A 25483-nucleotide genomic window follows, 5' to 3' on the forward strand; every position below is an offset into this window, starting at 1 on the left:
GGCATTGTGTTCAGCACAGACATTGTGGGCTGAAGGGCCTGTTCCTGTGCTGTACTGTTTTATGTTCTATATCCCAGCTGAGTAGAAGAGGAAGATGCTGGCATAAAGAGACTTGCTGACTGAGAGATAGCATCTCCCAGGTTGCCTGCACAATCATAGGCCTGCATGCAAACCAGGTAACCCGCTTGGCACACCAATCATTAAGATAAACATAATATAGGTGGAAAAATTTAGTTTAGTTTAGAGATATAGCGTGGAAACAGGCCCTCCGGCCCACAGAATTCACACTGACCAGGGATGCCCACACATTAACACTACCCTGCACACTAGGGTCAATTTTACATTCATACCAAGCCAATTAACCTACAAACCTTTGGAGTGTGGGAGGAAAACAAAGATCTCGGAGAAAACCCACGCAGGTCATAAAGTGAATGTACAAACTCCGTACAGACAAGCACCCAGACAAGTCAGTCAGTAAAGGTCGGGAGAGCAGCTGCAGGAGCAAAGACGACCGTTGGCTGAAAGAAAGTAAGTGTGAATTACAGCAATTAAATTAGAAGCTTGGTAAATTGGCCAATTAGTCAATTTAGTGACTGATATAAACAAGGCTTGCACAAGGGGAGCGGCCCTGTCGAGGGAAGTGCCCTGTGAGAAAAGTGCCCTGTGAGAAAAGTGCCCTGTGAGAAAAGTGCCCTGTGAGAAAAGTGCCCTGTGAGAAAAGTGCCCTGTGAGAAAAGGGCCCTGTGAGAAAAGGGCCCTGTGAGAAAAGGGCCCTGTGAGAAAAGGGCCCTGTGAGAAAAGGGCCCTGTGAGAAAAGGGCCCTGTGAGAAAAGGGCCCTGTGAGAAAAGGGCCCTGTGAGAAAAGGGCCCTGTGAGAAAAGGGCCCTGTGAGAAAAGGGCCCTGTGAGAAAAGGGCCCTGTGAGAAAAGGGCCCTGTGAGAAAAGGGCCCTGTGAGAAAAGGGCCCTGTGAGAAAAGGGTCCTGTGAGAAAAGGGCCCTGTGAGAAAAGGGCCCTGTGAGAAAAGGGCCCTGTGAGAAAAGGGCGAGTCTTTGGCTGCAAGTCTTTGGCGAGGAGGATATGCTTGTTTTTAAGCCTGATTTGTTTTTGACACTAAAGTAATGGCGGACAAGTTGGTGCAGTGTGTCTCCTGCAGGATGTGGGAAGGTAGGGACTCAGCTGGAGCTTCTGGGAACTACACCTGCAAGAACTGTGTCCAGATGCAGCTCCTGAATGGACGTGTGGTGGAGTTGGAAAAGCAGCTGGATGACCTCAGAGCCATCCGGGAATGCGAGAGTTTCCTGGACAGGACCTACTGTGGGGCTGTCACGCCAAGGGTCCAGGTCGACCGTTTCAAAGGGGAGTAAACATGGACTACAGGAGACCCCGGTGGCTGTGCCTATTGCAAGCAGGTACACCCTCTTGGGAGCTGTCGGGGCAGAAGACGCTTCCAGTCCGAGCGGCGGACAGGTTGGCGGCTCTATTCCAGGCAAGGAGACCCGACCGGGGAGACCGAAGTTAGGAAGAGCCATAGTAGTGGGTGACTCCATTGTCCGAGGTACGGACAGTAGATTCTGTGGTGGCAGGCGGGACCTGAGGATGGTCTGTTGCCTCCCTGGTGCCAGGGTTCAAGACATCACGGACCGGCTTCAGCGAGGGAAGGCGATCAACCGGAAGTAGTTGTGCACGTGGGCACGAACAACGTCGGGAGGAAGAGGAAGGAGGTATTGCAACGTGAGTTTAGAGAGTTGGGATGAAGACTGAGAAGTAGGACGTCGAAGGTGGTTATCTCTGGACTGCTACCTGTACCTCGAGCTAGTGAGGGCAGGAACAGAGATATCGGGGATATGAATCTATGGCTGTGGGGTTGGTGCAGGGAGGAGGGATTTAGATTTCTAGACCACTGGGATCTCTTCTGGGGTAGGGGTGACCTGTACAAAAGGGACGGGTTACACCTTAACAGCAGGGGGACCAACATTCTGGCAGGCAGGTTTGCTAGTGTTACATGTGTGGGTTTAAACTAAGTAGTGAGGGGGAGGGGTTGACAATTTGGGAATATGAAGATGGAGTTAAAGGGGAAGCGAATACAGGAGAAATTGCAAAGGACTCTAGAATAAATGGGAAGCAAAGTTCTCGAAGGGATAAGAGAGTAAGGTCAGGGCCAATGGTGACCGGTGTGAGAGGGGAGGTGAATACCGAAGTTAAAGTGTTGTATTGAAATGCACGAAGTATAAAAAATAAAGTGGATGAGCTTGAGGCTCAGTTAGACATTGGCAAGTATGACGTTGTGGAAATTACAGAAACATGGCTATAAGAGGACCAGGGCTGGGAACTGAATATTCAGGGGTATACAACCTATCGAAAAGGCAGACAGGTGAGCAGAGGGGGTGGGGTTGATCTGTTGGTAAGGAATGATATTCACTCCCTTGCAAGGAGTGACATAGAATCAGGAGATGTAGAATCAGTATGGGTAAAAAGAACCTAATGGGAGTTGTCTATAAGCCCCCAAACAGTAGCCTCAACATAGGGTGCAAGTTGAATCAAGAGCTAAAATTGGCATGTCGCAAATGTAATGCTACGGTGGTTATGGGAGATTTCAACATGCAGGTAGACTGGGAAAATCAGGTTGGTAATGGACCCCAGGAAAGGGAGTTTGTGGAGTGCCTCCGAGATGGATTCTTAGAACAGCTTGTACTGCAGCCTACCAGGGAGAAGGCAATTCTGGATTTAGTGTTGCGTAATGAACCTGATTTGATAAGGGAACTCAAGGTAAAAGAGCCATTAGGAGGCAGTGATCATAATATGATAAGTTTTAATCTACAAATTGAGAATGAGAAGGGAAAATCGGAAGTGTCAGTATTACAGTATAGCAAAGGGGATTACAGAGGCATGAGGCAGGAGCTGGCCAGATTTGACTGGAAGGAGACCCTAGCAGGGAAGACGGTGGAACAGCAATGGCAGGTATTCCTGGGAATAATGCAGAAGTTGCAGGATCAATTCATCCCAAAGAGGTGGAAAGATTCTAAGGGGGGTAAGAGACACCCGTGACTGACAAGGGAAGTCAAGGACAGCATAAAAATGCTGAGGAATGAGGAATGGGACTCTTTTAAAGATCAACAGAAGATAACTAAAAAGGCAATGGACAGGGGAGAGCCGGTGGATGTGGTGTACCTTGACTTTCAGAAAGCCTTCGACAAGGTTCCACATGGGAGATTAGTGTGCAAAATTAGAGCACATGGTATTGGGGGTAGGGTACTGACATGGATAGAAAATTGGTTGGCAGACAGAAAGCAAAGAGTGGGGATAAATGGGTCCCTTTCAGAATGGCAGGCAGTGACTAGTGGGGTATCGCAAGGCTCGGTGCTGGGACCGCAGCTATTTACAATATACATTAATGACTTGGATGAAGGAATTAAAAGTAACATTAGCAAATTTGCAGATGACACAAAGCTGGGGGGCAGTGTGAACTGTGAGGAAGATGCTATGAGGTTGTAGGGTGTCTTGGACAGGCTGTTTGAGTGGGCGGATGCATGGCAGATGCAGTTTAATGTGGATAAGTGTGAGGTTATCCACTTTGGTGGTAAGAATAGGAAGGCAGATTATTATCTGAATGGTGTCAAGTTAGGAAAAGGGGACGTACAACGAGATCTGGGTGTCCTAATGCATCAGTCACTGAAAGGAAGCATGCAGGTACAGCAGGCAGTGAAGAAAGCCAATGGAATGTTGGCCTTCACAACAAGAGGAGTTGAGTATAGGAGCAAAGAGGTCCTTCTACAGTTGTACAGGGCCCTTGTGAGACCTCACCTGGAGTGCTGTGTGCAGTTTTGGTCTCCAAATTTGAGGAAGGATATTCTTGCTATTGAGGGCGTGCAGCGTACGTTTACTAGGTTAATTCCCGGAATGGCAGGACTGTCGTATGTTGAAAGACTGGAGCGACTAGGCTTATGTACACTGGAATTTAGAAGGATGAGAGGTGATCTTATTGAAACATATAAGATTATTAAGGGGTTGAACACGTTAGAGGCAGGAAACATGTTCCCAATGTTGCTGGAGTCCAGAACCAGGGGCCACAGTTTAAGAATAAGGGGTAGGCCATTTAGAACAGAGATGAGGAAAAACATTTTCAGTCAGAGTTGTAAATCCGTGGAATTCTCTGCCTCAGAAGACAGTGGAGGCCAGTTCTCTGAATGCTTTCAAGAGAGAGCTAGATAGTGGTCTTAAGGATAGCGGAGTCAGGGGGTATGGGGATAAGGCAGGAACAGTGTACTGATTGAGAATGATCAGCCATGATCACATTGAATAGTGGTGCTGGCTCGAAGGGCCGAATGGGCTACTCCTGCACTTATTGTCTATTGTCTCCCTTGGTCAGGATCGAGGCCGGTCTCTGGTGCTGTAAGGCAGTAGCTCTCCCGCTACGCCACCGTGCCGCCTAGAAAAGTCGAGATAATATATAGGAACCATTCGCAATCTGCACTGATCATAAAATGTGTATGTATACTTGTTGCAATTACTTAAATGACTTGTATTTCCTGTTGAGAGGTGCCCGAGTTAAAGAATTCAGGTTGATGACTAAAATACATTTGTTATGAACACCACCACTCTGCAGTCATAAGCAATCACGTGCAGTTCAAGAGAGTCAAGTGTGTATTATTGTCGTATGTTCCGAAACGGAACAACGCAATCCTTACACGCACCAGCGCAACTGATATGTAAACCTAGTACTCTGTAAACACCATACTAAACACCAAAAAGGAAGTTCAGTATATAAGAACAAACAATAATAGTGCAAAGACAAATAAAAGGCCCAGGTCTGTGTAGTTTGGAGTTTAGTTGAAGGTTGCTGTGTTTAATAGCCTGATGGTTGTTGAGACGAAGCTGCTCCCAGAACCTGGACATCACAGACATGACCCACCTTTGTAAGACATAGAATGTCTTTCAACGCTGCTTCATTATGTATGGATTCTCACTCCTGGGTGTGTCTGTTGGCAGTATTCTGCTAGTTAATTAATATGGGGGGGGTTTCTATTCACACCCACTCCCTCCCTGGTGTATTGGATCTTGTGGTGTTTCCCTCATTAATCAAGACCTGCCAGTCCCCTTGAGTGTATGTGGGAGCTGCCTGTCTTTCCACTGCCTCTGTCTCCTCATCAACTGACGTTTATGTTGTTGTCGCTTGGATGCCATGGGGAGTGTGTCTTTGAGGGACTGTGCGAAAGTGGATGTGATCCCATTGAGAATAATGCAAGTTCTGCTTTCGACCTTGTTTCTGTACGCAAGGGACCATATTTGCCCATTCAAAAGTCTTCCTTAAATTTGTCATCTTTGTTTCTGCCGGGATTAATTTAGCTTTCGCACTAAACACAACCATTCCAATTTCTGGCTGTTTTTATGACATCGGTAGTGGCCTGTATGTCAAGAGATTCATTTTACCAGGATGCATTGGGACTTGGCTGGATCTCACGCCGAATTGTGACAGAATTTTCTTTTAAATTATGAGAGATCTTTTGATATCTTGCCTTACAACCATGTATATTTTTATTCTGCATCCACACTTTACAGCCCTATTGTTTGGTGGTCACTGCATCGTGGACAGTTTGAATTGTAATGAGTGGTTAATTACTGTGCATCCTAATGAACTTTTATTACCTATAGATACAACATTGGGCTGAGAGTGAGGGAAAAAAGCACTTCGATCAAATAGACTGTTTGCCACATTCTCTGGAAGCATTGAAGGAAAAGCAGGAGGAGTATAATGCCTTCTACAGCCTGGCTGTGGTAAGTGTTGTACTTATTTATTATTCATAAGGTCCTTAGGTCATAAGTGATAGGCGCCGAATTAGGCCATTCAACTCAACCATTCAATCATGGCTGATCGATCTCTCCCTCCTAACCCCATGCTCCTGACTTCTCCCCATAACCCGTGACACCCGTACTGATCAAGAATCTATCTATTTCTGCCGTAAAAATATCCATTGTCTTGGCCTCCACAGCCTTTTATGGCAAATAATTCCACAGATTCACCACCCTCTGACTAAACAGAATTCCTCCTCATCTCCTTCTTAAAAGAACGTTCTTTAAATTCTGAGGCAATGACCTCTAGTCCTGGACTATCCCATTGATATTATAAATATCCTATTTGATAGACATTCCATTAAGCAGACAGAGTATATTTGTTTAAAGTTCAGGTCCCTTGTCCCTGATGAAAGTACAGACAAATGCACCTTTTTGCTCATTTCTCAGACTTCAATTTATCTGATTCTGGATGGAATGATTGTCTACAACTTGCATTAGTTTCAGAAAACCACTCGTCGTAGAGCAGAGGGAATTTCAAGACACAACAGATAAACCTGATCTGTGGTGAAGTTGGCAAAAAGCAAGGAAGCACAAATAGTTCCCAAAACTGAAAGAAAATCTTTATATTCGGAGTCAATGGGTGCAATAATGCCACATCGCCCCAACAAAGTCTGTAAATATTTGAATGGGATTGAAGAATTTAATAAGAAAACATTTCCTTATTCACCATTTTCCCTCTGCATTTTACCTATTCGAACCTTGTGATAGTTGAATGCACTTCAATAAAAAAAATTCAAATGATACGTGGCATACATAATAGAAACGAGGAATAATTTTATTGGTGTTGTGGGGGGAGGGCAGGAGAGTGGGGTTGGGAGGGAGAGATAGATCGGCCGTGATAGTATGGTGGAGTAGACTTGGTGGGCCGAATGGCCTAATTCTGCTCCGTGACGTTATGAATCGTTTCCTGCTAGAGGCAGGAAAAATGTTCCCAATGTTGAGGGAGTCCAGAACCAGGGGCCACAGTCTAAGAATAAAGGGGAGGCCATTTAAAACTGAGGTGAGAAGAAACTTTTTTCACCCAGAGAGTTGTAAATTTGTGGAATTCTCTGCCACAGAGGGCAGTGGAGGCTAATTCACTGGATGAATTTAAAAGAGAGTTAGATGGAGCTCCAGGGGCTAGTGGAATCAGGGGATATGGGGAGAAGGCAGGCACAGATTACTGATTGTGGATGATCACAATGAATGGCAGTGATCAGCCATGATCACAATGAATGGCAGTGCTGGCTCAAAGGGCCAAATGGTGTCCTCCTGCACCTATTGTCTATGTTTCTAATATTATTGTATATCTCAGTGTTACACTATCCAGCAGAGATCAAGTGGTTTTAAGTCTGCAGAATGGCCCAGGAACTAAATGGTCCAGGAACTAAGAGTTACAGGTACAGATCTGTCACCAGGATTTGATATTTGTTCCACCGTTTTCATGTAACCATGCTAGTTCAGGGCTACACATGGCAGAGTGGACCTTAATGCAATAGTGGTGCATCAGATAGTGTGGAGCTAATGTTAATAATAATAATAACTTATTTATATTGCACTTTTCATGCAATTTAATGCAGCCCAAAGTGCTTTGCACAAAAACAAACACATGTCTAAACAAATACAATTTCAAACGGCAAGGACATAGGCCTACAAAGCACAGATTTATATAAAAATGTAAAATTGGGAGTGTGAAAGAACAAAGGAAGTAAAATCAGTTAGAAGCTTTCTGCGCAGGAAAGCTGCTCACTGAAAGTAAACGTGCAGGTACAGCAGGCAGTGAAGAAAGCTAATGGCATGTTGGCCTTCATAACGAGAGGATTTGAGTATAGGAGCAAAGAGGTCCTTCTGCAGTTGTTTCAGGCCTTGGTGAAACCACATCTGGAGTATTGTGTGCAGTTTTGCTCTCCTAATTTGAGGAAGGACGCCCTTGCTATTGAGGCAATGCAGCGTAGGTTCACGAGGTTAATTCCCTGGGATAGAGGGACTGTCATATGAGGAAAGATTGGAAAGACTGGGCTTGTATTCACTGGAGTTTAGAAGGATGAGCGGGTATCTTATAGAGACGTTTAAAATTATAAAAGGGCTAGACAAGCTAGATGCAGGAAAAATGTTCCCAATGTTGGGGGAATCCACAATCGGGGACACAGTCTAAGAATAAAGGGGATGCCATTTAAAACTGAAGTCAGAAGAAACCTTTTCACCCAGAGAGTTGTGAATTTGTGGAATTCTCTGCTACAGAAGGAAGTGGAGGCCAATTCACTGGATGAATTTAAAAGAGAGTTAGATAAAATTATAGGGGCTAGTGGAATCAAGGGATATGGGCACAGGTTACTGATTGTAGATGATTAGCCACGATCACAATGAATGGCGGTGCTGGCTCGAAGGGCCAAATGGCCTCCTCCTGCACCTATTTTCTATGTTTCTAAAACTTCACTAACCGAATTGTAGATGCTCAACCAACCCGAGAAACACGCAGCCAGCCTTGCTTCTTTCCACCTTATGGCTACCCTTTTTTTTTGGATTTACCTGAGCAAAGAATTACCTTTGGGGTGGAAATAATGAGTAAACGTTGACTTGACCCGAGTGTAATTTTTAGACATTTTGTCAGGCAAAGTAGATCTCGGTCTGATGAGTTGGCAAAACGTTGAATCTAACTTTGTTGTTTATAGCAACATTACAAAAGAGGAATGCAGCTGATTAAAGATGCTGGCCATCTGAACAATCAGTCACACAACGAGTTGCTGCATTTGGAACACAACGAGTTGCTGGATTTGGAAGAAATAATTAAGGAATTCAAGCAATTTCTCAATAACTTCATCAGCAAACTAGAAAAGCAGAGAACGGACATGGACAACATAGTTAATTTGTATGAATTTTATGAGACGGTAAGTGGCTTACGATGTTCCTCTTACTTGATGTAGACTTCCTTCATTTTGAATGCTGGTTTCCTCTATTTTATTGGCAAGTTGTTCTCGTGTATTGGTGATTTCCACTATATACCATGGCTGTTATGCCATATATTTTGTTGCTGTTTTGCTAAAAATGTGTTCCAGAGCCACTCTGGGTGAAAATATTTTTCCTCAAATTTCCTAAATCTCCGATATAATACCCTCAGGTTATCAAGATCTACGCTATGGGGAAAAGGGGAAAATATTCTTACACTCTCACTTCCCCATTTATAGACAATAGACAATAGGTGCAGGAGTAGGCCATTCGGCCCTTCGAGCCAGCACCGCCATTCAATGTGATCATGGCTGATCATTCTCAATCAGTACCTCGTTCCTGCCTTCTCCCCATACCCCCTGACTCCACTATCCTTAAGAGCTCTATCTAGCTCTCTCTTGAATGCATTCAGAGAATTGGCCTCCACTGCCTTCTGAGGCAGAGAATTCCACAGATTTCTCCCAGACTTCTAGATATCAAGCTGGTCCCCCTTCAGCCTTCTCTGCTCAGAGAAAATAAACCCAGGCCATCCAGTCTCCCTTCATAACTGACATACTCCATCAAAGGCATTAACTTGGTAACTTTTCTCTGTAATCTATTTTGAATAACGAACTTCCTTTAGCATGATGACCAGAACCAGGCACAGAACTCCAGCTGTGCCCAAACTAGTGATTTATTAGCCTGAAGAAGTTTCTCCACCCAAAACGTCACCCATTCCTTCTCTCCAGGGATGCTGCCTGTCCCGCTGAGTTACTCCAGCATTTTGTGTCTATTTTCGGTTTAAACCAGCACCTGCAGTTCCTTCCTACACATAATGGTTTATATAGTTGTGCTATGATCTTCCTACTCTTTTATTCTGTGCTCCGTTATTGAAGGCAACTATCCCACCTCTCCTTTAATTACCTTATCTATCAATCTTGGGATATATGCGCTAAGATTATGCTCTTCTTTGTACATGAGTTCCAGTTTAGTTTATTGTCATGTGTACCGAGGTAGAGTGAAAAGCTTTCGTTGCGTGCTAACCATTCAGCGGAAAGACAATACATGATTACAATCAAGCCATCCACAGTGTACAGATACGTGATTAAGGGAATAATGTGAGTAACATTTAGTGCAAGAAAAAGTTCAGTCAAGTCCGATTAAAGATGGTCCGAGGGTCTCCAATGAGGAAGTGATTTGATGATTGTCTCTAAAATCTGGTCAATTCTCATGTTTTCAACTTTCTCTTTAGGCTGATCAGTGGATCCTGCACTGCAGTGATTATCTAAGGCAACTGAAAGTAAGTGAGCAAAGCACTTTGTTGGACACCACCACTATGGTCCAAAATCTGGGAAGATACCACCAAGAGGCCACCAAATTCAACGCAGAAAACTTTGAGACGTTGAATGAGATGGTCCATGCCCTCGGTAGTGCTCGGGAGCTGAAGCAGTGGAACGTACAGTGGATGAAGTGCCAACAGACCAGGCACCTTTTAGAGGAGGTGCTGGCTGCAGCGCTCAGAGTCCAAGAGAGCCAGAGCAACAACCTGGGCACCACAGCACACTCGGAGGACGAAGGGCCCAGGACCAGTGGGGAGTTTGACACAGAAGGATCAGATGAACTCGGAGATTCTCCAAGCCAGAAAGGGACCGAGACGTTAGAGAACGGGGTTTGGCCCGATGGCACGATGCACCTGCAAAAAGACGGCCTGGATTTCATGCCATCGAATGGCTCCTTTACATCAGGCTACAAAGAGCTCGGCCAAAACGGAGATCCGTCGTACGCGGGCAGCACGACCCCTCCGTCCTCGGCCCCGGCCTGCAGCAGGACCCAAGGCACTGAGTTCTACTTCAAAGACATGGACAGCTGCACGGAGAGCTCCTCCGCCACGTCGTGTCACTCGGAGCCCCCGAGCTCACCGGGACCCCGGCACAAAAAGCAGCCGCTGAAGAAGATCATGAGGAAGACTCAAAGCGCTGAGCTGTGGCAGCGAGAGAATAGCCCGAGCGAGGCCGGCTGGCATGGCAACACCGGCGTTTACATCAAGGGGCTGGAGGTGGTCAGCAGTGTGGTAGCCGACAAAAATCGAATCCCCAAGTCAGAGCTGAACAGCCTGCCGTTGATCAGGAGGCACAGCCTATCAGGATCTTCCAGGATCCACCATTCCCAGACGCAGGAATCCAAGAACGCAGGCAGGTAATGATTGCAACAGCCGTCATAAGTCTGAACTTCGTCCGTGATGAAACCAATTATGATTCATGTATTGAGCAAGAATAGTCATCCTGGAGTAGATTGTTGAACGTCTGAAAGGTCTTCCACTATGCAAGTCGACCTTTGCTGATCCAGCTCTCAATTCTGCTTAATCTCATTTGCTTGATGACGTGCAATGAGAAAGGGTTTAACTAATAATCTTGTGGTTTTGGTATGTTAATAGACAATAGACAATAGACGACAATAGGTGCAGGAGGAGGCCATTCGGCCCTTCGATCCAGCACCACCATTCAATGTGATCATGGCTGATCATTCTCAATCAGTACCCCATTCCTGCCTTCTCCCCATACCCCCTGACTCCGCTATCCTTAAGAGCTCTATCTAGCTCTCTCTTGAATGCATTCAGAGAATTGGCCTCCACTGCCTCCTGAGGCAGAGAATTCCACAGATTCACAACTCTCTGACTGAAAAAGTTTTTCCTCATCTCGGTTCTAAATGGCCTACCCCTTATTCTTAAACTGTGGCCCCTTGTTCTGGAGTTGTTTGTGGAAGGGTGGTAGGAGTTTAGTTTAGAGATAAAGATGGAAACAGGCTCTTCAGCTGACCATTGATCACCAGTTCTATGTTATCCCACTTTCTCATCTATCCACATGAGGGGCAATTTAACAGATGCCAAATTAACTCACAAACTGGCATGTCTTTGGAGTAAGGAAGTGAACTGGAGCTCCTAGAGGAATGTAATAGAACTATATATTAAAACAAATCATAATTATTTAATTTAACCTGGTACTAGGATCTTAAATCTAAATGAATTAAACCACAAAATTATGAGGTCTGAGTTAATAGTTGCAGATTGGGGAACTACATGAAATGCGAGGAAATGAGTAACGAGTAAAGAATTAATGACATGTTTACAGTAAATATATTGTAAAGTACAAAAACCTGACAGGAAGAGTGGTGTAGCCATAGATGATAAGAGAATTAGATCATGTAAGAAAATAACTGCAGATGCTGGTACAAATCGAAGGTATTTATTCACAAAATGCTGGAGTAACTCAGCAGGTCAGGCAGCATCTCTGGAGAGAAGGAATGGGTGACGTTACGGACCCGAAATGCCACCCATTCCTTCTCTCCTGAGATGCTGCTTGATCTGCTGAGTTACTCCAGCATTTTGTGAGAGAATTAGATAATATCTCTCCATTGACATCAATTGCAGTGAATTTTGGAAGCAACGTGAGTTTAGGCCTTGGATGTACAATTAAGCATGCACTTCAATCTCCAACCTACGTTGAAATGGCACTGCCTAAAGCACAGACTGATATGAATGGACAGATTGTGCGTTAGTACCCCAGCACTCTTTGGTAAAAGGTCAAAGTTGAATGGTGCAGTGTAAGCTGTGCTTTATTTGTGACAGGACGAATTGCTGCGGCATACCTACATCTCTAAAATATTGAACATCATTAATTCATTTCTGGCCACCTGGCAAGTATGTTTATATAATCGTGCATACTGGCATCTTTTTGTCAACAAATAAAGCATTGGTGGTAATCTTTGAAATTATGAATGCCTAAATATTATTACTTTTGATGAGTGAAACTATCTATTCAGGAATTTGTTAGATGTTTATCTTCATAATCTCTGCATTGAGGGATTTTAATGTTGGAGTACAATTTCAATTACTTCATCTGGCAGTTCGTTCCATATATCCATATATATGTGAAAAGAGTAAGAAGGAACTGCAGATGCTGGTTTAAACCGGAGATAGACACAAAAAGCTGGAGTAACTCAGTGGGACAGGCAGTATCTCTGGAGAGAAGGAATGGGTGAGGTTTCAGACTGAAGAAGGGTCTCGACCTGAAACGTCACCCATTCCTTCTCTCCAGAGATGCTGCCTGTCCCACTGAGTTACTCCAGCTTTTTGTGTTTATCTATATGTGAAAAGATGCTCCTCAGGTTCCCATTAAATCTTTCCCCTCTCATTTTAAACCTATGGTGTCTTGTACTTGATACCTGTGGAAACGACTGTGCATTTGCCCTCTCTATTTCCTTCATGATTTTATACATCTCTATAAGATCACCCCTCAGCCACCTGCATTCCAAGGAATAAAGTCCTAGCCTGCCCAATTTCTCGCTAAAGCTCAGGCCCTCGAATCCTGGCAACATCCTCGCAAATCATCTCTGCACTATGGCATCTTTCCTTTCGCGGGATAACCAAAACTGAACACAACATTCCACAAGTGCAGCCTCACCAATGTCTTGAATAACTATACATAGGGTCCCAACTACTGTACCCATTTCCCTAACTGATGAAGGCCAGCATGCCAAGAGCCTTCTTGATCGCCCTATCTACCTGTGGCACCACTTTCAGTGAACTATGTACTTGTACTCTTAGATCGCTCCGCACTCTCCAGGACCCTACTGTTCACTCAAAATGCAACACCTCACATTGTCTGAATTAAACTTCCAACTGATCAAGAGCCTGCGGTAATTCTTGATAAACAACTTCACTCCATCTATCACAACACCAAATTTAGTGTCATCTGCAATCTTACTAATCATGCCTGTATATTGTCACCTGAATCGCAAAGCGTAGGGCATGTTCCGCCCTCTCCCTTTTTCGGGTCCCTCTACATATTGCCTGAGGGAACTTTGCTGAACACAATTGACAAATTCTACTCCATCCAAGATTTTGGGGTAGGGGGAGATTCCTTGATATGCACTGGTTGAGTTGCAGTACGTCTGTGTCTCCTGTATACACTGTACTGTGTAATTGGGAGCAAAGGGGAAAGGTACGATTGGTATGAAACGTTGAGCTCCCATAGTGAGTGGGAGCTCAAGATATTGGGCAGAAGCTTCATGCCGTCTGTGTCATCGTATTTTGAGGTCAAATGGCATAAATCTAGCAATTCACCAGTGCGTTCATCCAAGCAAGTTTGCGATAGTTTGTCCTGGAATTCCTGAAGCTAAGAAATGGTGCAAATGATTGTTGTCCTTTACTTACCTGCAGCAAGTTGCAGCACATCATGGAAGAAATGATCGGCACTGAGAGGGAGTACGTCAAGTCCCTTGGATATATCATAGATTACTACTTCCCAGAGATGGACAGAAACGACCTCCCTCAAGATCTGCGCGGAAAGCGTAACACCATATTTGGGAATTTGGAAAAGCTGTATGATTTTCACTGTCAGCACTTTCTGAAGGAACTCGAACAATGTACAAACAGTCCTCTTCGAGTCAGCCATTGTTTCCTCAGACACGTGAGTCTTGTTATTTTCACCTTATCATAAATGGAATTAGTTTTGATTTAGGTAAATCATGAAGCATACATAGAAAATCAGCTGGCAAGTCCTATTGAGTACAAGGTTAAGCACATTGCAAAAAGGGACATTGCTTTATTGACCACAATGTCCTGGGAATGTCAAATGAATTAGTCTTCAATCTGTTGCATCAGTCCAGGCATCACTGGTGGAGTAACTCAACGGGTCAGCCAATCAACCGAAAAACACATCCCAACCTGATGCTGCCTGACCTGCTGAATTACTCCAGCACTTTGTCGTTTGTTATTGCTCAGCTGGAATGTTTCCCACTGACTTTTTTTCCCAAATTGCCCACCATTTGAGTCTCCCATGTAAACCTATACTGCCAGTGGGATTGTGGTTTAGCACGTGCCTGTTGGGATCAGCCCATACCCACTGGTGTCAGGAATTTTCACTCCTGCTCCTGACCTACAACCTACCTAAGTGAAAGACAATCAGGCAGAATCACATGGGGCGGCAAGGTGATGCAGTGGTAGAGTTGCTCCCTAACAGTGGCAGAGAACCGGGTTTGATCCTGACTAGGGGGTGCTGTCTGTGGAGTTTGTACGATCTCCCGTGACCTGCGTAGGTTTTCTCCGGGTGTTCTGGCTTCCTTCCACACTCCAAAGACGTACAGGTTTGTAGGTTAATTGGCTTGGTAAAATTGTGAGTTGTCCCTAGTGTGTGTAGGATAGTGTTAGTGGGCAGGGATTGCTGGTCGGCATGGACTCGGTGGGGTCGAACGAACTGTTTCCACTCTGTATCTTTAAACGAAACTAAACTAAGAAGGGAGAGGAGATGAGTAGGTATCCCTACCTACATGTTCCCAATGTTGGGGGAGAGTCCAGAACCAGGGGCCACAGTTTAAGAATAAGGGGTAGGCCATTTAGAACTGCGATGAGGAAAAACTTTTTCAGTCAGAGAGTTGTAAATCTGTGGAATTCTCTGCCTCAGAAGGCAGTGGAGGCCAATTCTCTGAATGCATTCGAGAGTGCTAGATAGAGCTCTTAAGGATAGTGGAGTCAGGGGGTATGGGGAGAAGGCAGGAACGGGGTACTGATTGAGAATGATCAGCCATGATCACATTGAATGGCGGTGCTGGCTTGAAGGGCCGAATGGCCTCCTCCTGCACCTATTGTCTATTGTATCCCAGAGGGGGAATACGCACACCGGCCGGTCGAAGATCGGAACCACCTCACGCCCGTGGAACCCTCTCTTGTCACCAAAGCCCACTTTGACCTCTCGGCCCAATTTTAAGCCAGTAAAGGCCATTTTACTCTGGCCTTGTCCCCTCAAACACATGGCTTCCACAAGAGGAACCATCAGAGTCTAAAGCTAAACGTATATACTGGATTTTAGACTTTTAGACTTTAGAGATGCAGCGCGGAAACAGACCCTTCGAGCCACCGAGTCCGCACAGACCATCAATATCCAGGCACCGGCACTATCCTCCACCCTGGACACAACTTATAATATTACCAAAGCCAAATAACCTACAAACTTGAGTGTGGGAGGAAACCAGAGTACCTGGAGAAAACCCAAGCAGTCACAGGGAGAACGTACAAACTCCCTACAGACAGCACCCGTAGTCAGGATTGAACCCGGGTCTCTGACACTATAAGGCAGCAACTCCAACGCTGCGCCAATGTGCCGCCCCACCCTCTGAAATCCCTTACAAAACTTAACAAGTTACTTCCATATCACCTCCCTCCCTCCCACACCTTATTCCTACTAAATATCAAGTTGATGATTTTCAACAGGATTCCTACCCTGCTGAGAGGAGCAGATGTGGTCCTTGTGACATGATCCTCATAGCCTGTTGATGGTATGGAGAGGGCAAACAGCAGGCTCTATCTGTATTAAATATAAGACTCTAAGATGGCCTGAAGATGGGTTCGAACGCGAAGAGTCGCATATCCACGTTCTCCCGGGATGCTGCCTGACCCGCCGAGTTAGTCCAATATTTTGTGTCTTTCAATTGTCATTAGTTGCCTGATATTTGATACTTTGATATTTTAGACACGGACAAGTTCCATGGAATGACACGTTAAAAATGGGAAAGCATCTTAAATGACAAGACCAACTCTGACTATTCAAACATCTTTGCTTTCCGAAGTCCACAGTCCAAAACATCCTTCCTTTTCCATGGTACTGTGAGAGATGGCTCTCTGGATACATAAACATCCTTGATTGGCAGAACCAATATGATCATGGCAACGTTTGATGACCTCCTTGATCTCTTTCTGGTGGTTCCCATGTAGTCCGATTAACATAAGCCTGTTGTCTGTACGTTTGGCCCATGTCTCACTATCCTGTCAGTTGCCAGAGCATATTTATTAAGTGGCTTCATGCTGTGAGCTGGTAGCTTGCTCTCTTCATAAACAGCGAGATATCATTATGTAGCTGATCTTGTCATCTCAACACCAATTACCATTTGTAGGTTTCGTCCGAACAGTTTGAAGTCTGGTTCTCTTTTGTATCGGTGATTACTGCACCATGACCTCTGATTATTGCTGTAACTCCTTGTGCATGCAAGCAAAGAATCTCACTGTGCCTTGTCACATGTGGCAGCAAAGTACTCCATCCATTCCATATACCTGGTGAAAGGTGGAAAATGATAATGCGAACCTTGCACTGTCAGATCATTGAACGAGAACAAGAGAAGAAATTGCAGGAGTCCTGGCTGAGATGCATGAATCATCATTAGACACAGAAGATTGGACAGTGGGTAATGTGGTGCCTCTTTTTAAAAGGAGCTGCAAAGAAAAACCTGGGGATGAGAGACCATTAAGCCTAACAGCTGTGGTAGGAAAGTTACTGGAGAGCATTGTGAGGGAAACAACATACAGGCATTTGGAAAATCAGGGGATCATTCGGCATAGACAATAGACAATAGACAATAGGTGCAGGAGTAGGCCATTCAGTCCTTCGAGCCAGCACCGCCATTCAATGCGATCATGGCTGATCACTCTCAATCAGTACCCCGTTCCTGCCTTCTCCCCATACCCCCTCACTCCGCTATCCTTAAGAGCTCTATCCAGCTCTCTCTTGAAAGCATCCAACGAACTGGCCTCCACTGCCTTCATAGTCAGCAAGGTTTTGGACGAGGGAGATTTGAATGAATTTTTTGAAGAAATAATCAAGAAGGTTGACAAAGACAGTGGAAGTAGACCATATGGACCATAGAAGTAGTGCATGTGGACTTCAGGAAGGTCTTTAAGGTTCTGCCTGATTCGCTGCTCTGGATGGTTAAAATAGCATGGGATCCAGATAGAGCTAGCTAACTGGATACAGAATTGGCTTCATGGCAGAAAGCAGAGGTTGGTGAAGGAAGTTTGTTTGTTAGACTGAAGGTGTGTAACCAGTGTTCCTCGGAGATTGGTGCTGGGCCCACTGCTTCTTATCAATTAACTCAAAGATTTGGATGATAAAGTACAATGCATTTTCTGTAAGTTTGAAACCAAAATTGGTGGAATCGTATATAGTGAAGATAACAATCAAGAATTACAGCAGGATTTTGATCAGCTGGACAAGTGGGTTGAGGAATGAATAACAGAGTTTAATTCAGATAAAAGCGAGATATTGGATTTTTGGAAGTCAAACCAGTCAGTCCCTGCAGAGAGTTATGGAGCAGAGGGATCTAGGCTTACAACTTTATAGTTCTTTGAAAATGGCGTCACAGGTAGATAGAGAGGTGAAGAAGACTTTTGGCACATTAGCCTTCATCGGTCAATGAATTGAGTATTACCCTTGGAGGCTTTTAGTCACCCTGCTGCTGGAAAGATGCCATTAAGCTAGAAGGGGTGCAGAGAAGATTTATGATGATTTTACCAGTACCTGAGGGTCTGAGATATAGGGAGAGATTGGGCAGGGTATGATGCTATTGCTTGGAATGCAGGAGACTAAGGGATAAGGGAGGCTAAGGGATGATCTTATAGAGATGTATATTATCATGAGGGGAATAGATAGGGTGAATGCAGTCATTTTCCTAGGGTAGGAGAATCTGGAACTAGAACAGCTTTTTCCCCTTCTGTTAGCTCTGGAACAGCTTCTCCCCCTCTGTTATCAGGCTTCTGAGCAGTCCTTCCATATGGATAATGTCCGATTCATCACTACCCCATCAAGGACAATGGACTTTGTCTATGAAAATGATGCGCTACAATGCTGAGACCCATATTCTGCTCATTGTATCTTCCCCGTTAAGTCTATCTATTGTTCTTGAGTTTGACGATTGTATTTATGTGTAGAATTATCAGATCTGAATAGGTTGCATTCAAAATTTAGCTTTTCGCTGTACCTCTGTACATGTGACAACAATAAACCTAAACCCAGAGGGCATAGGTTTCATGAAAGTGGGAATGGATTTAATAGGAACTCGAGGGGTGATCTTTTCATGCAGAGGGTGCTGGGTATGTGAAAAGAGCAGCCAGAGGAAATAGTTGAAGCAGGTAGAATTACAATATATAAAGACATTTGGACATGGATAGGAAAGGTTTAGAGGGAGATGGGTCAGACACAGCTAAATGCTAGTTTGGATAGGGCATTTTGGTTGGTATTGGTGAGTTGGGCCAAAGGGCCTATTTCCATGCTGAATGATTCCATGGCTATAACTACCATTTTAAAATATAATAGTCCAAACATTTATCTAAGGCCGTACCTGTGGAAGTCTGAAGCTCGTCCCAGCGATTGCTGTTCATTATGTAGAGTCTTAGAGTCATCGAGTGATACAGTGTGGAAACAGGCCTTTCGGCCCAACTTGCCCACACCAGCCAACATGTCCCAGATACAGTAGTCCCACCTGCCTGCGTTTGGAACATATCCCTCCAAACCTGTTCTGTCCATGTACCAGTATAACCGTTTCTTAAACATAGGGATAGTCCCAGCCTCAACTACCTCCTCTGGCAGCCTGTTCCATACACCCACCACCCTTTGTGTGAAAAAGTTACACCTCAGATTCCTATTAAATAGATTTATATGTATATAAATCTATTCCCCTTCACCTTAAACCTGTGTCCTCTGGTCCTCAATTCACCTACTCTTGGCAAGAGATTCGGTGCATCTACCCGAACTATTCCTCTCATGATTTTACACACCTCTATAACATCGCCCCTCCTCCTCCTGTGCTCCAGGTGATATATAATTACCCATGTATTCTGTGGCTTTTGTCGAATTAATTCCTGTTTTATACCTGGAAACCAGGAGTTAGGGAATTGCACAAACCCCATATCTCACTTAAATCCTGTGAGTACAAGCAGATGGTTCCACTCATCAGCAATCTCTACAATGCTACTTGCCTGCGTTCTGCCTCCCGGCTTCCCAACGGCAGAGTGACCAGCAGACACAGGGCAGGTCCTTTGGGAGGTTGCTCGCATCGGCCTGCAGCCAGCAGAACCGTTGCGGAAGGGCAGCAGGACGTAAACATGGCACGTACCTCCTCAAGCTTGCCAGAACTGCAGTGTCGTCTGTGAGTTTACAGTCCTGTCACACCCGCTGCTTGGTTTGATCAAGCTCTCAGCGCTCCCTGTGGGCTCGCATTGTGTCCAAACTGTGCATCCAGCGAGCTGAGCATATTATGTAGTCTGATTCCAATCCTGCTGGGTCAGGAGTGAGACAGGTCAAGCCTAACCTGCCTGCTTTTTCTGCTTATCCTAGTACACGTCCACCTCCATCCCCAAGGGTGAGAAGGAGGGAAAACTTATGAACTTTACTCTGCCTTTTCTTGCTGATGCTGCAGCTGAAATATTTAGCTTGCTCCGTCTGACAGTTTAGATGAAGACTTTCAGCTTAGTTTTAATTTTCCGCCTTTGCAGTTCTCATGTTTCCAGCAAGATTCTAGTCGTCTCCTACATCACTTTGTCGGAGATTAAAGACAAAAGGTGAATATAGTTGGTACGGAAGATAGACACTAAATGCTGGAATAACTCAGCGGGGCAGGCAGCATCTCTGGAGAGAAACTGGAGGAACAGCACCTCATATTTCACTTGGGCAGCTTACACCCCAGCGGTATGAACATTGACTTCGCTAACCTCAAGTAGCTCAGGAAGATCTGGAGCTCAAAATACATCTCAATCAACACCAAAATACGCATATTTAACCCAAATGTGAAGCAGGTAATGCTGTATGGATCAGAGACATGGAAAACAACGAAACACACAACAAACAGGCTGCAAACATTCATTAACACCTGCCTCAGGAGAATACTAAACATCTGGTGACAAAGTAAGCAATGTGGACCTGTGGAAAAGAACAAGCTAGGATCCCATTGACTTACAAATTCGAAAGAGAATATGGAGTTGGATTGGACACACCCTCGGAAAACCTGCCACAAACATCACCCGGCAAGCCCTGAAATGGAACCCCCAAGGAAAAAGGAAAAGAGGTTGCCCCAGGAACTGATGGAGAAGAGGTGTCCAGGCAGAAATGTCTGGGAGTGGGCTCAACTGGGGAGATCTCGAAAGAACCGCCAACAACCGAGTGAGGTGGAGGACATTTGTCAATGGCCTATGCTCCCTAGAGGAGCAAAGGGCTTAAGAAGAAGAGGAACTTCAAGTAGCCCTTGCTTTCCCTCTCTCTCTCCATCCTCTCCTCCTTCCCAGTTCTCCGACCAGACTTACTGTCTCCGCCTACATTTTATCTCTGTACCACCCACTCCCCTGACAGTCTGAAGAGGCGTGTCGACCCGAAACGTCACCCATTTCTTCTCTCCAGAGATGCTGCCTGTCCCGCTGAGTTACTCCAGCATTTTGTGTCTATCTTTGTTTTAAACCAGTATCTGCAGTTCTTTCCACACATAGAAGTTGGTATGTTATTTTACCGTTGTGCAAGATGTTGGTGTGGCAACATGAGTAGAATTAGGCCATTCTGGAGTATTGTGTTCAGTTTGGGTCACCCTGCTAGAGGAAGGAAGTTGTTAAACTGGAAAGAGTGTAAAAAGGATTTATGAAGATGTTACCATGACTCGAGGGCCTGAGATATAGGGAGCAGTTGGGCAGGCTAGGACTTTACTCCTTGGAGTGTTGGAGGATGAGGGGTGATCCTACAGAGGTGTGTAAGATCATGAGGGGAATAGATCGGGTAAATGGAGTCCTTTTTACCCAGAGTTGGGGAATCAAGAACCAGAGGACATGGATTTAAGATGAGAGGGGAAAGATTTAATGGGAACTTGATGGGTGACGTTTACACACAGAGGGTGATGGGTATATGGAACAAGCTGTCAAAGGAGGTAGCTGAGGCAGATACTATAACAACATCTAAAATTCATTTCACTGGATACATGGATAGGAAAGGTTTGGACGGATGTAGTCCAAACGCAGGCAGGTGAGACTACTGTAGACGGGGTATCTTGGTCAGCATGGGCAAGTTGGGCTGAAGGCCCTATTTCCATGCCATATGACTGTATGATTCTCTATGCTTTATGGATTGCTAAAATCACAATAATGGTCCTTGTATATATGAATTCAGCCCACTGACTTTAGCACCACCAGCAGAATCAATAGCCATAATCTTGTAGGTGTAAAAGAAATGTCTGCATGATCATTAACTGTCTCTAATTAAAATTGGGAAGATTGAAGAGCAGAAATCAAAGCACTCTCTTCTTTATTTAACACAATAAATTTTGTGAATTGTCGGTCATTGAAACGCAACATATAATAAAGATGAACACACAATGCTGGACTAGCACGTGTAGGCAGGAACAGCAGATTCTGGTTTAAATTGAAGACAGACACAAAAAACTGGAGTAACTCAGCGGGACAGGCAGCATCTCTGGAGAGAAGGAATGGGTGATGTTTCGGGTTGAGACAGGTCAAGAAGGCTCTCTACCCGAAACGTCACCCATTCCATCTCTCCAGAGACGCTGCCTGTCCCGCTGTGTTACTCCAGCTTTTTGTGTCTATGCCGGAGTAACTCAGCAGGTCAGGCAGCAACTGTGGAGAAAGTAGATAGGTGCCATTTCAGGTCGGGTTCCTCCATCATATAACAACAGATAATAGTTTTGGAATCTTTATTTAGAAGATTTGGTTCGATTCCTAATTAGGTAGCATGTCTGTGCATGTGCTTTAACCATGGGTTTGTTCAATATGCTTGGAGCCATGTAGCAGTAACTGTTTATGTTAACTAACATTAACATTAACAACATATTACTTGTTTACTCCTCTAGGAAGAGCAATTTAGGATGTATGCACTATACAGCATGAACAAACCACGGTCTGATGGTCTGCTCGCGAGTCACGGAAACACTTTCTTTAAAGTAGGTAGTTCGCATATTTTGAAATGAACAAATTAGTTTTGTTTTAATCTGTGGAGAAATAATGACTGATATGATAGAAATGATGGTTCTTGACTATATGTGTGTTTCTTTCTATGTTTTGTTTATCTGCTTCTGACTTATGATGTGTTTTTTAAAAATTATATTTTGTTAAGTATTATGGGTTGGCACAATAAGCTTTGGCTTCTGCCTACACCTTTATTTTTTTTTCGGTCAGAAAATATGTGTGATTATATTGTTTTATTTTTTTTATACCATGTTTTTTGGCACTATTTAACTTTCAAAACTGTATGGTCAATCTGTTGTATTGTATTGACCGAAAAAAAAAAAAAAAGTTAAAAAAAAAAAATCGACAAAAGTGTTTTTGCATGTCCTTAAGTATGGTCGCTTTGGAATAAAATGTGGGATTGGCGTCAGATGCTGTATGAAACATGTCAGCTTTTCTAACACTCGTGCCTCTGAGGTAAAAGCTTGTAGATGCAGGATTAATCAATACTTTATTGGTCGATTGATACTTTATTGTCACATGTTTAGTCAGAAGGTATGGAATCTGTGGAATTTTTTGCCACTGAAGGCTGTGGAGGCCAAGTCAATGGATATTTTTAAGGCAGAGAGCGATAGACTCTTGATTTGTACGGGTGTCAGAGGTTATGGGGAGAAGGCAGGGGAATGGGGTTAGGAGGGAGAGATAGATCAGCCATGATTGAATGGCGGAGTAGACTTGACAGGCAGAATGGCCTAATTCTACTCCTATCACTTATGACCCAAATGACCTTTTGTACTTGGTACAGTGAAATTCATTGTTTTGCATACAATAGACAAGAATGCATAGAATCTGTGTGTATTGGGTGCCGACCAAGTTACAAAAGTACTCAATATAATCCTGATGGCCCCTCTTCCTTCCCCCCCCCAACGCCAAGACCCTCTTTGTTCTCGGCGATGTACTTCAAGGAGTTGGACACATATTCCAGAGTGATATTCCAGTCCATTACCAAGTGAATACAGTGAATCATTGGAGCGGCTGTGATGTAGATCCAATGCAAATCCCAACTGCCCTCGCCGATGGTTAGCAAATGAAGCCATGACTGTATTTTGAGGCCATGCGAAGTAGACTTCCCAGCACATTGGCTGCTTGCTTGAGTATTGCTGGGCACAATAAATAAATGATGTGAGGCATAGATAGGTAAACATTCAGAACCATTTCCCAGGGTGGAATTGTTGAAGACTAGATGGCATAGGTGAGTGAGTTTAAAGGAGATGTGTGGAGCAAGATTTTTATACGGAGAATGGTGTGTACCTGGGATACACTATCAGCGAGGGGTAGTAGTGGAGGCAGATATAACAGTTACGTTGAAGAGTCTTATGGATAGGCACATAGATATGCAGGGAATGGAGGGTTATAAATCAGGTGCAGGTGGAGGAGATTAGTTTGGTACTATAACAATATTTGAAATATATTTGGACAAATATATGGAGAGGAAAGGATACGTGGGGTATGGGGCAAACGCAGGCAAATGGGGCTAACTTAGATGGGATTAGCTTAGATGGGGCATCTTGTTTGGCATGGACAAGTTGGACTGAAGGGCCTGTTTCCATACACTGATTCTAGGACTCTATGAGTTTACCTTGGTATGTTAGGCATGGATGCTGTGGGACCATGAGTTTAGCTTGGTATCATATCATATCATCATATCATATATATACAGCCGGAAACAGGCCTTTTCGGCCCTCCAAGTCCGTGCCGCCCAGCGATCCCCGTACATTAACACTATCCTACACCCACTAGGGACAATTTTACATTTACCCAGCCAATTAACCTACATACCTGTACGTCTTTGGAAACTAGGGTATCGTGTTCAGCATGAACATTGTGGGCTGAAGGGTCTGTTTCTGTGCTGTACTGTTCTATGTACTATGTGCTTTAAGTTGTCTCTGCTTTCTCAGGCAGAGTAATCATGTACAAGTTTCCATGGGGATGTTCTGGGGTTGTGAAAGTTTTAAAGCTTTCAAATAAACTTTTTATATGAAAAACACTAAGAGGTTTACAGAAACAAATAGTAGGACCAGAGGGTAGGAGGGGTTATTTGCTCCCTGGAGCCTGTTATACAATGCATTAAGATCAAGGGGCTCGGAGTCCTAACTCCACTTGCCTACCTTCCCTTCTTATTTCCGTTTGTACAGTAAAAACCCTACAATTTTCAAATTAGTAATTGGTCGAGCATCAGTTTCCGAAGTGAGATCCCAGTCTCTGCAGAAAATCTAATTATTTTTGAAGTGGTGAGGGAAGTTGGATGAACACAAGAAATAAGAACAGGCATAGTCTATCCATGAGCCTGCTGCACCATCCACTACTGCAGTGATTGATATGTCCTAAAACCCATCAGTTTCAGTCTCAAATACACTTAATTACTCCGGCCCTCTGAAGAGATCATTTCAAAGATCCATAACCTTTATGAAAGAAGAAATCCTTCCCCGTGGCTTTCTTCCCAGAGAAACATTCTCACAATTTGGAAACGTTTGTCGGTTCCATAAGATGTGGGTTATCCATGCAAATCATACTTTACATGAGTACAACCAAGCCATACACATGTACAACCTTTGGTGGAAAGAGAAAAATACCAGAGAGCAGAATATACTGTTAGAGTTACAGTTACGGTTACATTTACAGAGAAAGTGCAGATTTTTAAAAGTGCATCGGCCACAATGAGATAAGTTTGGAAGTTAGCACTACACCTGTAGTTTATGAGAGGCCTGTTCAGGAGTCTAATTGCAGTGGGGAGTATGCTGTTCCTGAGTCTGATGGTACATGCCTTTGAGCTTTTGTATCTTCTGCCCAATAAGGAAAGGAGCAACTGGGGTCTAAATGGTCCTTGAATATGCTGACTGTTTTCGCAAAGCAGCGTGAAATGTAGATGAAGTTGATGGTGGGGAGTCTGTTCTGTAAAGATTGACTGG

The 25483-nt window shown here is 44.3% G+C and overlaps 1 protein-coding gene across 2 annotated transcripts in view; it reads left to right on the forward strand.

The window, feature by feature from the left end:
- The window catches only part of plekhg4b (pleckstrin homology domain containing, family G (with RhoGef domain) member 4B), a 212263-nt gene that overhangs the window by 158689 nt on the left and 28091 nt on the right, over positions 1–25483 (forward strand). For both annotated transcript variants that reach the window (XM_078415786.1, XM_078415793.1), the window contains exons 12-16: positions 5651–5773; positions 8503–8718; positions 10008–10951; positions 13974–14223; positions 22421–22510. In XM_078415786.1, coding sequence (XP_078271912.1) covers positions 5651–5773; positions 8503–8718; positions 10008–10951; positions 13974–14223; positions 22421–22510 — 1623 coding nt within the window. The remainder of the gene's footprint in view (positions 1–5650; positions 5774–8502; positions 8719–10007; positions 10952–13973; positions 14224–22420; positions 22511–25483) is intronic.

Source organism: Rhinoraja longicauda, chromosome 2 (assembly GCF_053455715.1).
Source record: "Rhinoraja longicauda isolate Sanriku21f chromosome 2, sRhiLon1.1, whole genome shotgun sequence".
NCBI lineage: Eukaryota > Metazoa > Chordata > Chondrichthyes > Rajiformes > Arhynchobatidae > Rhinoraja > Rhinoraja longicauda.